This window comes from Mus caroli, unplaced genomic scaffold, assembly GCF_978045245.1.
Source record: "Mus caroli unplaced genomic scaffold, Mus_caroli_1 scaffold_14, whole genome shotgun sequence".
Taxonomy (NCBI): Eukaryota; Metazoa; Chordata; class Mammalia; order Rodentia; family Muridae; genus Mus; species Mus caroli.
In genome coordinates this window covers 42,837,643-42,852,896 of record NW_028227269.1, presented here as the reverse complement: position 1 = coordinate 42,852,896, position 15,254 = coordinate 42,837,643, and the positions used below count along the sequence as shown (strand labels likewise).

General features: G+C 40.1%; 1 protein-coding gene across 32 annotated transcripts in view; it reads right to left on the bottom strand.

Moving 5' to 3' along the window:
* The window catches only part of Nrcam (neuronal cell adhesion molecule), a 266,455-nt gene that overhangs the window by 45,891 nt on the left and 205,310 nt on the right, over nt 1-15,254 (bottom strand). For 24 of the 32 annotated variants that reach the window (XM_085830319.1, XM_085830322.1, XM_085830320.1 and 21 more), the window contains 5 exons: nt 13,564-13,734; nt 13,023-13,079; nt 11,124-11,235; nt 8,454-8,638; nt 7,114-7,245 (listed from right to left, as the gene is read on the bottom strand). In XM_085830319.1, the coding sequence (XP_085686445.1) occupies nt 7,114-7,245; nt 8,454-8,638; nt 11,124-11,235; nt 13,023-13,079; nt 13,564-13,734 (657 nt within the window). The remainder of the gene's footprint in view (nt 1-7,113; nt 7,246-8,453; nt 8,639-11,123; nt 11,236-13,022; nt 13,080-13,563; nt 13,735-15,254) is intronic. The other 8 variants (XM_085830330.1, XM_085830334.1, XM_085830338.1 and 5 more) reach the window with 1 other exon arrangement.

Below are 15,254 nucleotides of genomic sequence, written 5' to 3'. Positions count from 1 at the left end.
GAAGTATTGTGCTCATTTGACCCTGTGTTTTTTACCACTATAATTTACCACAAATCTACTATCTTCAAACAACACAAAATTCACCACCTCTGGCCTCTCCAAGTTGGAAGCCTGACAAGAATCCCACTGGGTTAAAGTCAAAGTCCCAGGAAAGCCATGTTCCTTCAGAGGAGTCCACCTCTTTGTTCTTTCTGCTTTCTGGAGAACTCTTAATTTCTTAGTCCATCAAAGTTATCAGGGTTGTTTTGGTTTTGTTTTGTTTTGTTTCTGTTCATTCTCCATAAACACATTTCTCCCTGACCACAGTCAGGGAGGCCTAGGACCTTTGAGGGTTCTTGTGATGAAACTGGGTCCTAAGCAGATACTTGAGAATCAGAAATCTCCTTCCCACCTGTACAAAACCTGTCTGTGCTATGGCATGTTCGCAGGTTCCAAGGATTCGAATGCAGACATCTTTATGAACCATTATTTTAACTATTGCACATTTCTACCATTACACTTGTAGCCCAACAGTCCTTTAGATATTTCAAATCAGAATATTCTAACAACATATCGTAAATTGAACTAGAAGACATGTTCTTACACTCCAAGGATTATTAAAACTTCAACTTGTGAGCTAACTCTCGGGAAGTAATTAATGCCCTTATTCCTGAGGTAGCATAATTGTCTTGGAAAAGTAGGATTCAAAAGTCTGGCCACAATCAATGGCTAAGGTGTGAAACCATCTTAGAAATATTTTTATTCTCCTAGTGATAAGGCATGTCGTGATACTTTGAATTGACTCCTTAGCTTACGTCTGCAATTACTGATCAAAATTTTTCAAAATGCCCTAAGGAAAACATTGTTCCAAAAATAATACAAGTAGAAATCATAATTCCTTCAACAGGGTATAGATTGTATCAGTAAATAACATTAGAGAATAAATATTACATTGTCCCAGGAAGTGACCTGCAGATACTGCAGACAGTCAGGGATCTGGAAGTGAGGCCATGTTTCTTATCCTAGCTCCAAAGCCTTGCATCCCTGGGGCTTACTGATGGACAACACTTGCAGGATGTCCGTTAACTGCCGTAACAAGGCATGCTGAAACATAAGCAGGACCCCTGCCCTCTCTTGCTCTGTGGGTTATTCTCAACACATGGACATAGAATGTGGACATTCAGGGTTAGAGCTGTCCAGGAGGTTTTTGGTGTCCACTATATGCCTACCGTGACTGTACCTCTGAAGAACAGTAATGAGTGTGACATGCAGGCAGAGTACAGTCTCTGAACTCTTAGCATAGCTAAAAGACCGTAGGACAAAAGTTCCTCATACCCCTGAACTTATAGATTTTTAAAATCATGCAACCATATTCCAGTGAATAGTATACATTTTAATTTTTATGCGATTAAACTCTTCAGGAGGATTGTTAAACAACAATGTGAATGTATTCAACATAATTCTACTGTGTATTCAAAGGTTAAGTTAGCAAAAGTGAACCTAGGGTGCCTTACTTAGGGTTTTACTGCGATGAACAGACATCATGATCGTGGTAAGTCTAAGAAAGGACAGCATTTAATTGGGGTTGGTACCAGCATAGTGGGTTATTCCTGTGACAACCTGACCATAGTTTGGGGAGGACAGGAAAAGGACTTTGGAACTTTGAGCTAAAAGAGCCATTGGGATGTTAAGAACTCTGTGGGATGTTTTTTAGGACCTTGGAAGATAATGTTGAGAACACGCAGAAGACAGGGGCTTGTGAAATTTCAGAGGAAAGATTAAAGACTCTTATCAGGGCATTTGCTATTTTGATTGTGAAGATTCTGTGGTTTTGGTTAGCTGGGGCTGAAGAATCAGCTGTGATTAACAAGATACCAGAACTACTAAGTGGAAACCTTTGCATTACTGGGACTATTGATGCTGGTTAGCTGGAGCTAAGAAATTAGTGGTGATTAAGAAGAGACCAGCACCATTGAGGTGAATGCTTCTGGGACATGTTTTCTGAGAGCACAAAGAAGCTGTGTGCCAGAGATAGCCAAGGTTGTATCTTGTGCTGTGGCTGGACTTGGTAATATGTAAGAGTCACCCAGGTGGTACTGGTTTTGAAGGCATGAAGGAGTCATGAAGAGCAGCTGAGGCTCAGCACTGTGAGAGGCCATGGAAGACCATTGGTGAAGGTGGAGCCTCAGTTGCAATTGATGGCCCAGGACTGAAGGGGTCATGCAAAAAAGTTGAGGCTTGGCACCATGAAGAGAGCCTATGAAAGGCTGTTGGTGAAGCCTTGTTGCAGTGTTTTGGAGATCCCAGTACCATGAGATGACCACCAAGAACAGCAGCAACAGTGGAGTACAGGAATCTGGAGCCTAGAAGACAAGGTACAAAAGGCAGAGCTGGAGAAGTGACCCAAGCCCTTGGAGGAGTCCACAAGATTGTGAGTGGTTCCCAGACATTGGACAGTTAGAGTTTGATTTTGCTTTTGATGGTGACTATACCCTGATATTTTTCCCTCTTGAAGTAAGAAAGTATTTTAATGGGCCCCACAGAGAAGAAACATTGACTTGTTAAAAAAAAAAAAAAAAAAAAAAAAACACATTGAATTTTAAAAGAGATTGGATATTTAAAAGGGATTGAAATTTTAATATGTAAGAATTTGCAAATACTGTTGGACTTTTAAAGTTATTTAGCTCTTGGGGATAAATAAGAAAGTTATTTACGTCTTGGGCATGAATAAGAAAATCAGGGTTGAGGCTTAATAGTGATGTGTTTGTGTGTCAAATTGACAAGGGGTCAATTGTTCTGGCTGGTTTTGTGTGTCAACTTGGCACAAGCTGGAGTTATCACAGAGAAAGGAGCTTCAGGTGTGGAAATGCCTCCATGAGATCCAGCTGTAAGGCATTTTCTCCATTAGTGATCAAGAGTGGGAGGGCCCATTGTGGGTGGTGCCATCCCTGGGCTGGTACTCTTGAGTTCTATAAGAAAGCAAGCTGAGTAAGCCAGGGGAAACAAGCCAATAAGTAACATCCCTCCATGGCCTCTGCATCAGCTCCTGCTTCCTGACCTGCTTGAGTTCCAGTCCTGACTTCCCTTGGTGATAAATCCTTTCCTCCCCATCTTGGTCATGATGTTTGTGCAGGAATAGAAACTCTGTCTAAGACGCAGGGTTTAATATCCCAGGCAAACACTCAACCACTGAGCTATAATCTAAGATATAAAGATATAAGCTATAACTCTAAGATAGAGAAAAAAAAAACTGTTATACTACCATGACCTTTGAACTCAAATGGTAAAGCCAGAAGAACAATTCCCCCAAGTGTATATGCATCAACCACAAACAAAACAAAGTCAGCTACTACAAAGTGGAACCACTTGCTTCAGTATTAAAGGTATCTGACTCCACCTCATTTGTGCTAAATGGAGTAGTTTTCAGATACTTATTTCGGGCATAACATTTAGGGATAAAACAAACTTGAACTGGAAGTATAAGAAAAGAATAACTAGCATTCTCTCTATGAAAGTCTGCATTATGATTTCCTTGTGCAGTTATTAAAGAGGAGCAAATAAGCCTAGGAACTGTGGTGACATATGGTGGCTCAGTTGGTGGCTGGGCACAGAATGGAGTCACTGCTGCAGAGCCATTGGAAATCTTTGGATGCTCGGGACTGGCTACTGTGTGGGAACAGCTTGCCAACTTGCAAACTCAGATCATCTAAAGAAATAATTAATTCTAGGAACAACCAACTTCATGTGCTGTAAATGGACACTAAAGAAAGAAGTGTCAGAGTGTAGCATCCCCATCTATAATTTTATGTCCCAAGGGTGAGGATACACACACACATACACACACATCCTTACAGCGATGGGTAGAACTGTAAATGTCTCCAATATTTTGAATATAAAAACAATCATAATAAGTAAAAATGCTATCTTATAAGTACTTAGTACTGTCAATCTCTAAAATGTATTCATATCAATTATATAATTTGGCTTAAAGAGATCTTTATTAAATTGTTTAACCAGATAATATTAAATACATTTTTAGATATGAAAATTATAGACAGGAGTACTTAGCATTTTGTTTAAATGAAATTAATGTTCCAGGTTTCTATTTGAGTCCAAGTTTATAAATATTTCCTGGAGAATTAACAGCAATTAGAGATGACATAAAACCAGGCTTTGGGGAAGAGCTGAATTTCCCATCTCCTGTCTATTCTATCCTAACACAGTCTGCTGACAGAGATCAGCAGCCAGGGGTCATGGGTGGGGTACAGCAGGGTCCCTACCAGCTCATCACCCTCAATTATGAAATGTCCATATAAGAATCCTTGCACTTCCGGCTTGGCCATGCTCAAAAATGCATCCCATCTCTGTGACAGAGAAGAAAGCAGCTGCCTGAAGCTCCCCAGAGCAGCCTGATGGGCAAGGTCACTTGCTGCGCTCTCCTGCTGTTCAGAGTTCCCTTTACTGAATGCCCACCAGAGAGGCTGTTCTGAACAGCGCAAGCCTGAGGTGGGGTGCCCTAGATCTAAAACAGCTGTGCAATTCCTCTCCTATTTGCTTGGCTTCCTTCCTTCTTTTCCAAGGGAATATACTTTTGGGATGAAGGGAAAAAAAAAAAAAAGAACTAATTTAGAATCTTATTGGAGAGATCTCATTGGTCGAAAATCTTTCTGTTTCGACCTTATTGGATTATTTGGGGTTACAGTAGAAAAGTCTAAGTTGTCTCCCTGAGACAATTGCCCTACTGAACACCCTGTCCTCAGAATTTCACCATAAGGAGTATGTTTGAAGGCATATCCAAAGCTCCCAATACAACTGTTAATAGAGTCCAAGGTTCCACCAGGAGTTGCTATGCTGGTGCTGTCCTCCAAAGGTCTGTAGTCCTCACAAGTTCATGTGTTGAATCCCAAGCTCCAAGGTGGTATTAGTCCAAAGGGTCAGGGTTTTGGCAGGTGACTAGGTCATAGGGCTCTTCTCCCACAAATAGGGTCAGCATCCCTTACAAAAGACCCAAGAGAGACTGTCTCTGTACATACACAGAGTAAGAGCCAACCCCAGAAGCCAATTCTGTAGGTACCTTCAACTTGGATTTTACAGCTCCCGGTACAGGGAGCAGAGTCATCATGCTCTGCTGTTTATAAATTACCTAGGCCAAGGTGCTTTGTTATGGCAGCAAAAGCAGAGAAACATGGCTAATGTGGAAGGATGATAAACAGATGAGGAGGAGAGGTCAAGCCTATCACTTAATTCCCCACACGTGATCAATTTCCCCTGTGTCCTGACTGCCAAGCCCACGAGTTTATGTCTTCAACAGCCTCTGGCTGTCCCAGTTCTCCTGCGGAGTGGCTAGATGGATGTTCCCTCCCACTTGTCTGTTTTTGCTGAGTCTAAATCTCAGGAGCCCATTTAATCTCTCATAAACTGCAAAGTACCTCTCAGCTGGAAAAAAACAAACAAACAAACAAAAAAACCCTTTGGTGCAAAGTGCTGAGTATTCAATATTGCTGTTACTATATTATATGCATTCCTATTCGAACCATACTTGTACCAGAAAACATCATTCACTTCTGGGTTCCCTTCCACTCTTTCTCTCAGTTGTCATTCACAATCCCTTCAGAGTGACACTAGCTCTTTGATATGTGATCAAGGGCTAATATTTGTGACGTTTCCTGCTCTGATCATAATTAAAACTGGAGCATAAATATCAGTACCAATTACTGGCCTCATTAGACTCAGTTTTCTTCCAAGGACATATTTCCTTTTGTGGTAAACACAAGCTGCTTCTGCCCAAGTATCTCATAACTGCTGTGCTGTGTGACACAAGCAAACTCCCCGTGAATACAGCAGAAAAGACTCTGGGCATAGGCTGCACTCACTCAGACTAAACCTACATCCCCGGTGCCTGCTTATTAGAAACTCTCTGTCTTTCAAGAGAAAATTTCCTGGACATCTTCATCTCTGGGATGAATCTTCCACCCAAAAGGAAAAGTAAGTTTGACAAATGTAAGTCCAAAGGGCCTTTTGTTGTGCGAAAGTAGAAGTGAGATTTGATTTTCAAGAGGGAACTACCAGGAGCGGAGTTATTCTTTAAGTATCAAAATGAAAGGGTCTTTATTAGCAAAGCATCTGATCAGGGTAATGACAAGGAGGTGAGCCTGGGGACAGGCTTGAAGCAGCAATCAACTTTGTTTACATCCCCCCACCCTGCCCTCCATCTAAAAGGAAGTCTGAATTCTAAGTAGTGGGAAATGTTCAAGGGCCTCCCATTGTGAGGAGGCTAAGAGGTGGAGGAGGAAGGCAGGGGTTGCTCTCTGTAAGTTCAGAAGCAGTGTGGGGCAATTCTAACAGCTCCAATCTTCTAATAACATTTTATAAAATGAGCCTTTACTATGACTTGGAGGACTCATGGAAACTCCCTGGACACACACTTTAATGAGCCACTGTGGGCAGCATAGTAGCCACCTGGGAAGATGACTGATGAAAATGAGCTAGGAGTAGGCCCCGAGAACAGGAGTGGGCAGTTACAAATGCAGCCAATGTCTTAATGTTAAAGATCTTCGGAAGATGCCCTCACAAGACTCAAGGAGGGGAAAGTGTCAGAAGGCATGGCACCCTTCATAAGGAGCAGGTCCTTCAGGTATGCAGTGTGACACTGACCTCTGAAAACTGGAGAACACGCAGTGGGTGGAGCACAGGAGCTTTCCCCAAGATGGAAAACTAAGGTCAGACAGATGTTTCTTTCTTTTGCCATCTACTAACTCAGCCTGTCACCCTGTCAGGCTCTGTGGACTCTGACCTTTCCAAAGAAAGCTAATCTAAACTGTGGGAGATGTTTATGTCTCACCCTGTCATTCTCCCCACAGTCTGGGGGAAAAAAAGGAGAGAAAGAGATTCTGATTAATACACAGAATTATCTTTTTATCAGAAGTTCTTTTTAAACTTTATTTTAATACATGCTTTAAAATCTATATGTAAGTATAAGACAATAAAAAGTTTAAAGGTGCTTTGGTGCCTCTGTTAATGTTACTGTCAGCTTCTATACTAAAGGGAAATTATTTCACCACGCATTTGTTTATTGCTGAGAGACATGCGCACTTTGAAAGTACCCTTCAACTAGAGACAGCCAAGGACACTTACTTTCTATTGGGACTCCATTTGTTAACCAGCTAATTCTGGGTTTCGGGTTGCCATTAGCTCTGCAGATGAGGGTCCCATTCTCTCCCGGGGAAAGCACGAGGTTTTGAGGTGCCACGATCCAGTAGGGAGCCGCTTTATTGAAAGAAGAAAATCAAACTTAGAAAAAACACCTGACTCAAAAAGTACTGTAGCCAAAGAATACATCAGACCATTGCAATACACGATATGGGTTTGGTTTTTTAAAGACTTGATAGCATCACTTTTTTAGAATGAAAAAAAAAAACCATAAGAATTGATTCAAATCATTCTGTAGACTTTATAAAAAGTAAGGAGAAGCACATGAATTTGAACTATGTGATTATAATACAGAGAAACAATTTTAAAACTTTTCAATTTTGAAAAGTTGCAAAGACAGAGTATGGTGTCCTATACCCGTTGGCTCAGGTTCCTCTAATCTCATGGTTTTATATAGCTGGATTGTGGCTATACACAAGAGAGAAAATGACCGTCGCCCATTCAGGATACTACCCCATATCCACTGGCTGAGTTTGTTAGCCAGGGAGTTTCTTGGTCTCTCCTTTCCTTTCATGATTTTGACACATTTGGAGAATATTAGACACATTTGATAGAACGCCCTCAGTGAGTCTGTCTGATGCTTTCTCACGATTAACACAAGGTTCAAGGTTGTAAGGCTATCACAGTGGTGATGCGTCTTTTTTTCACACGACTCGAAGGAAAACATGAGACCACAGTGACATATTAGCAATGTTCATCTTCGTCACTTGGTTAAGGTAGTATCTGCCAGTGCTCCCATTGTAAAATTATCCTGCCCCGTAATCTGTGTTCTACTCTTTGGCAGCTGCTCACCAGGATAGCCCATTCCCCATGAGGACATAACTTCCATTCCCTCCAGGAAGGATTATTATTAGTGGACATACATTAAAAATGTCCCAGCCACAAGTTTTTTTAGGGAGAGAAGAACACATTGAAGCTACGCAAATAGCCTGCTTCTCCTTGAAGTTGTTTCCACCCACCAACTTCAGAATTCCTCCCTGGATCTTGCCTGTAGTAGTTCTCTCTGTGGGACTATCACGGTGCTTTTCTGTTTCTGCCATCCCTTCTGTGTTTACTAACTACAGTTCTGCGAGGAAGATTTGAATGAGTGGCTTTTTAATCTGGCCTGGATGCAATTACAATATAAATGAGCTAAGAATCATGACACCGTGAATGTGGCTATAAATGTCAACTTCTCGTTACTGAAGAACACCATCAAAAGCACATTAAACCGAAGTTTCAGAGCCTCCACATTTGAGGGGAATGCGTTTGAGTTCAAGGTTTACCTTTAACAGTGACAGAAATGGTGTGATGGACGGCCCCTAATGCGTTTTTTGCTATGCACTGATAATTTCCAGAGTCGGCTTCGGAAACATGAGTGATCTGCAAGGTTTTCTTAAAGTTCCGATAAAATGTCCGGTTGGCAGGAAGCGTTCCGTCTTCTTTGATCCAGTAAATAATTGGAGTAGGGCTGAGAGAATAAATAAGTAATGATCTTACAAAGGAAGAGGAGTTCACCTGTGACGGCTTTGCAGAGTGAATTTTCATGGACATTTATAATCTTATAATCGATGCTCTACGTATGGCAAACGTACAAACCGTTTAATTAACATCACATTTTTTATAAGTCATGCTCAGGCCCTGTACTTGAGATGATTCCATTTTCAAATAATTAGAACTGTCCTAATTTTTTGATCTCAGTGATGCTGCACCCTAGGCATGGATGGCTTTACTCAGGGGACCTAATCTTTTCTTCAAAGTTCTGCTCAGTGAGGATGCTCTACAGACTTGTACTATGCCAATCAAGCAAATTACTATTAAGCTAATCATATTGATTAATTTAATCCGCTAGCATTAAAAATATATAGTGAATCAACTCCCATGCCCATCATGCCTCTGGATTTTATATATATTTACAAGTCAACCTGATGAAACCTCCTATTTTTATGACATTCCGATGATGTGAATCAAATGACTAATGATTAGAATTATTTTCTTCACTTTACTATTAGTGAAATTTCAAAATACCATTATGCTAGCTGATAGTAGATCAGATTAATGTTATTCTAGTTCTCACTCAATTTTGCTATTTTAAATCAGGAAAATCCAAACAAAAGACTTAAGAAAGAAAAGCCAGAATATTGCTTGGAGTTAGAGCTTTCTCAACGGCTCAGGGGGCCCCTTAAATTCTTCTCTGACCTTGGTTCCCTGACTTCCTTGTGCCTTCGCATCTCCAGTTGTCTTAATATGAAGATGGTTGGCTTGTATAACATCTTCAGAATTTATGTGAGATAAAATTTTTTAAATTGCTCAACATAAACGTGTGTGTGCACACACACATGCCTGTGTGCTCAGCCACGTGTGGCAGGAAGACAGCAAGGAAAAAGGGCCGATCCAGACCCTCAGGACATCACCCTATTTGTTATCAGAGTTTCGAGAGGGATTTAATGACCACTTGTAAAAGGTAGCTTTGTTTGGATGAACAAAATGACAGCATATAAATCTGATGAAGTGGCTTCTAAAATTAGCACACGCTGTAAACATGCAAAGCTGCAGACGTGAGATCAGTCTCGAAGTGTTAGTCCCATGTGGAATCTGACACATATGACGTCCCCTTACACTTTGACCCACGTTTCAGATGCGGGGAGACGGGTGGGAGAGACACACGATCTTATGCCTTACACTGAGCAAAACCATCAGTTGTCTACCGAACAATCTTAGAGTCTGATGAATGGTTTAATGCTGAGCCTAACGGTCCTTAGTTTGTAAAGAAAAAGTATAGTTCCGTGAGACATCAATGTTTTAAAAGTCCATTCTTTTCTATTTCCAAATTATAACCACCGTTTACAAAAAAATGAAAAATAAAAATAAAAATAAATTTCATTGTTCCTAATCCGAAAACATGAAAAGTGCTAAAATATGAAATTTGTTAAATGTCATGTTGGTGTTTGACTATGAAAATGATAAAAATTATAAATTAAATTCTGTTAGGAAAGATTGTCATTTTTAAGAATTTTGTTAAGTGTTTAAACTGAAGGACTGTCATGACAAATGTGTAGTTTCCGATTGTGCCAGCAGAGGGCACCATGTGCATTCAGAAGTAAGGAAAGATCTTTGGATGTCCAGTTCACAGACAACACAAATCACAAAATGTGAAGGAAGTGTGTTCCTGGGATCCCAGTCAGGGCTGCAGTAACTGTGATCGCTTAAAGACACTTGCTGTATGCCAGGCAATCTAGAAACTTGCCTGACATCTGGACCCAAGTTCACAGTTGAGTTTTTCTATCTGCCCAAGGCCTTAGTGGAATGCCTGCCAAAGACACATGGGCTCTGAAGTATGCACAGATGAGCACCTTGGCTTTACACTCTGCCCACGGAAGGAACAGAAGGGACAGGGCCTCAGTTGAGGCCCTGAGGTGATCTGTGAGGTTTTGACTACAGACAGAAAGAGATGGCAAGAGTGCCAACACGTCAGGTGCTCCAGGTGGCAGACCTTGAGCAAGCATAATGAACTCATAGTCATCCCGCTTTCAAAGGCTCCTCCCAGGAGCACTCAACAAATGATCAAAGGTAAGTAATTGTTTTTGTTTTTTCTTTTTTTTTTAAGCCACCAAATTCTGAGGTTGTTCGTTAGAAAGCATCAAAATTCTACCCGGTTAGCAGAGTGATCAGTGATTGTAAGGTGATTACAGAGACAGATAACATAATGCAATACAAACACTGTTACATCAAAATACTTTAGAGATGACATGCAATTGAAAATTTACTCAGGAAATGTTTGGGGTTTTTTGGTTGGTTGTTTTTTTTTTTTTTTGTTTTGTTTTTTTTTTTTTTTTTCCTTTTAAAATTTTGGTCAAATTGGAAGCATAAAGCCACGGCTGTTCCTCGGATAGTAACACCTGTCAACTTTATATGTTGATAAGAAGCAAGCATCAGGACAGAACATGTTAACTCACAGGCCTTCCGCAATGCACTCCAGCGAAAGCACGTTTCCTCTTAATTCCTCTTTGTGGCTTTCATTGCCCTCTGGAGTTAGAAACGTTGGGGGCCTCTCTTTACTAGATTTAGCTGCAAACAAGGAAACCAATATCCATTAAAATTATGAACATGTTTTTCTAAGAACACAGCTCTGTCAAAAGCTGCCTAAAATTCTACTCTCATGATAAATCCATTGAATGCTTATTCTGAAATTTGTTAAGTTATGCATACACACTCTCTCCTTACACTAGTTCAGTGTGCCAGGAAAAGAAGCAATTTTGATTCCATGGGCAAAGCAGTGTCAGGGACTCTTTTTGGTACCTGTCTTTAATTGGGTTTGCTTTTTATCAATTTCCTGTGGGCTGGTAAATCTCCAAAATGTCATCACATTCCTGAAGACTGGTGCTCAGGTCAAAGCAAAAAGTGTGTCTTTTAAAAAGATGTTAGGTCTGTTTTTTTGTTTGTTTGTTTGTTTGTTTGTTTTTTCAGCAAATCATTATGGACAAAGTATTTTGATTTATTCTGAACATAGCATTATAGCCCTTGCCACTAACTTATATCTCAAAATTCCTACACTGCAAGGTTTATGAAAAATAAAACAAAACTGGAGAATTTCTAAAGAGTTCTGGAAAATTATATGCTCTGAATACAGATTTACAGTAGAGGAGCTGATGGAGTGGCTTCATGGCAGAGTGTTTGTTTAGTATCCGTAAGGCCCTGGGCTTTGTCCCTAGCTTTGGAAAAAAAGAAAAGGGATAGCAGCAGAGCTGAACACATGGAAATCATTTTATCTGATGACAAAATAAAGAAGGTCTAATCAGAGAGCTTAGAAATAGTTAAACAAGACACCTTCTGTTTTGTGGACTTTTAAAACATGTGACCTTATCTACTAAAGGCCTGGGGAAATTTTCAAGTGGAAATGTCATAAGACTTTTCACTGTTTAAACCACAAATGACGCACTTGATGCTTCTAAAACCGAATGAAAAGGCACTGTGTAAACTTCTCATTTCTCCAAAGAAAAAATCTAACGACCCCAAAATAGTATTGCTGGAGAAAAATTTGTTTTCCTAAGGATTGTAGAAGTTGTTAGGGGACCTTACTCCTGTAAAAATCACTTTGACAAGCGTCTTGAGGCCCATATTTGGAAGAACTATATTCAATAAATAAAGATGAGATTATATCGCCATATTCTGCAATGTTCATATCTCAAAGGTAAAAACTAATGTAGCAGAAACTTCATCTATGGGGAATAAAGAGCCATATTGTTTAGTGACAGATTGTATGCTTGAGAGCCTTAAGGAAATCCAATTTGTTTCAGTTTAATACAATGAAGCTGACTGATCTATTTTGAAAAGTTTCCTCCCACAGAAAACAGTGATTAGGTTTCTAACAAAGCTAAAAGCAACACAACACGGTTGCTAATTCTGCTGAATAATGACTTGAAAAACTTAAGGAAGGTTAGAGGGTTACTACGGAATGTACTCTATGTTAGTTACTGAAGGCTCTAATGATGCTCTGGGGGTTAATACGACCAATCAGTTTATATTGTAGGCCATGCAAAAAGTTTATAGACAGCACAAAGTATGAAAAATATAATTCTAAACACATATGACAGATTTTTTTCTAAAGCATATGAAATGGTTTACACAAAACTTTATAGCAAGTTTAACTGTACATACATCATGGAAAATGTTTCAGGGACATGCTTGAAGGTTTACAGCTCAGTTTCTTAAGAAACACACATTGATACAGTGATGTTAAACATGGAACTAGAAGTTTCCCAAAGAAACAAGGTTAAGTGGCCATGGAGGTGAAGTTAGTGAACTAAAGTCTACAATGAAGGAGGAGAATATCGGTTACAACCACTGTAACTCACCACCATAAAACTCAGTGTCACTCAAATTAGCAGCTATAGTGTCATTCAATTCATCCACTGAAATAAACAGAATATCATGAAGAGGGCACAGAAGTAGGCGTCAAGGGTCAAAAACCATTGGGCAGCAGAAACAAAGGCATACACCTAGGCTAAGTGCCGTTCCTTCCAGGAAAGTATAGTGTTTGACTTCATACTGACTAACTCAGAATCCACTCTACCACCCCCAACTGCAACTTGATCTACAGGATAAATGCCAAGAAATGGCACTGTGGGGCATAATGCATACAGCAATACTCAGAACACCATAGAGTCAGGAGGTTGCCAGGGAAACAGAAATGGCAATCAGTGGAAAATGTAAAAGACAATATTTAGGATATGCATGCTTTTTCTAGCATATAAGCTAATGATTCAGTGAGCCTCTGCAGGAATGTTCTCGGTCATTGACCTGATTTACCTCAGAGTCAGACTGTATTTAATTGTTAATAGTTTGATTCACATAAGCAAACACCATTGAAAGAGAGCCAGGAGGCTGAGCTCTTACCTGAAATCACCTTCAAAGAAATAGGCTGCTTCTGTTGGATGGTTTGAGTGTGATTAAATCTAGCATAGCAGATATAGTCCTCACGGGTGTCCTCTGGGAGGACATTGGAGAAGTAAAGGTCTCCATTTAGGCCTTGGGAAACCCGCTCACTCTGTGGAAGTCTCTGAAAGGCTAGGGGAAGACAGAGATACTCAGATCATTCCGTCACACAGTTACCATTCTCCTTATCAGCAGGACAACCATCTACTAATACCCCTGTGAATGTCATCTGGACAAAAGTACATTCATTCATTCATTTATTCACACATACATACATATGTGTGTGTATATATATACTCATATACATATATATATGTGTGTGTATATATATATGTGTATATATATATATATACATGTGTGTATATATACATACATATATATGTGTGTATATATACACATATATATGTATGTGTGTATATACGTACATATATATACATACATATACAGCCCTTTTAGCATTTTGTTCTTTTGTTTGTTTAAGATGGGAGACACACTTACACTCCACTGGACCTATCCAATCCTAATTTCTTAGAGCCTGGAGTAAAAACAGGACTAGAGCCATAGAGCAAAATATTTCGTTAAAAAGGTAGAAACACACACACAAAAATGCTCTGTAACAGGTTTGCATATTTCCCAGTATCTAAAGTGGTCTCTGATTTGCATACATCTTAGAAAACACACCATCAAGTTTGTAAGGATATTAACATGCGTTACATGGTATCAAAAATTAGGCTCTCAGCAAGGAGTCAAACCCAGCCGATCTCCAGACTTACAGGAGTCTATCTAATTAACAAAGCAAGTAACACACACCCGATTAACCAGAGCAAGCAGTGGTGCTACTGTTTGATGCTCTGTCTGGTACAGGGGAATCAGACCTGGCTTCCCTGACCTCATACACAGCTCATCTTATGACATAGTCCATCTTTTACTCATGTATGCATAGTGGCCATTTCATTGTACTAACATTGAAGCTCCAGGAGGGAGGATGCACTTTTTATGTGTGTCCCTACTAAAAGTATAGACATATGCCTAGCCTTTATCTGGGGCTCTAACTTAAACAGTCAAAAAGGCTAAATATTGGCCAGTGACACACAGACTTCCCAGTTTCCAACATAACTGTCCACTTCCAGGACCAGAGAACGAGAGGATTTCCTGGACGACTGAGGGATAGAGAGAGTGGGAGGCACTGATCATTATACGATGTTACAAATGACCATCAACAAACACTCTGAGGCTCCGGACTCAATCCCAGAGCCTGAACTGCGATTTCCTCAGCTCCCAAGGGAGAGGGAGTTGGAAAAGCTGTACTCCCTAAACTGTCAGGCTGGGTGTTATATCTACTGGTGAGATTTCCTCAGGCTGGGTCAAGGATTGTGTTCTTCCGGCAGCAGATACCCAACCTAATATTTCACTAAATGCAAAATTGTAGTCCAAACCCTTGTGGTCAGGGCTGAAAGTACATCCGTGATTAATATTATGTTACTCAAGTTTCAATCAAGGTGGAAGAAGGCTTATAAAAGTGTAGTCTTAAAACGTCAATCCTCTTGGATAGGAATAGTTTCATAATAGTGAGGAAAAGAATGTAGATTGAGAGCCAGGAAAGGTGACGCATGCCTGAAATCCAAACTATGAGGGAAAATGACCACAGGTTG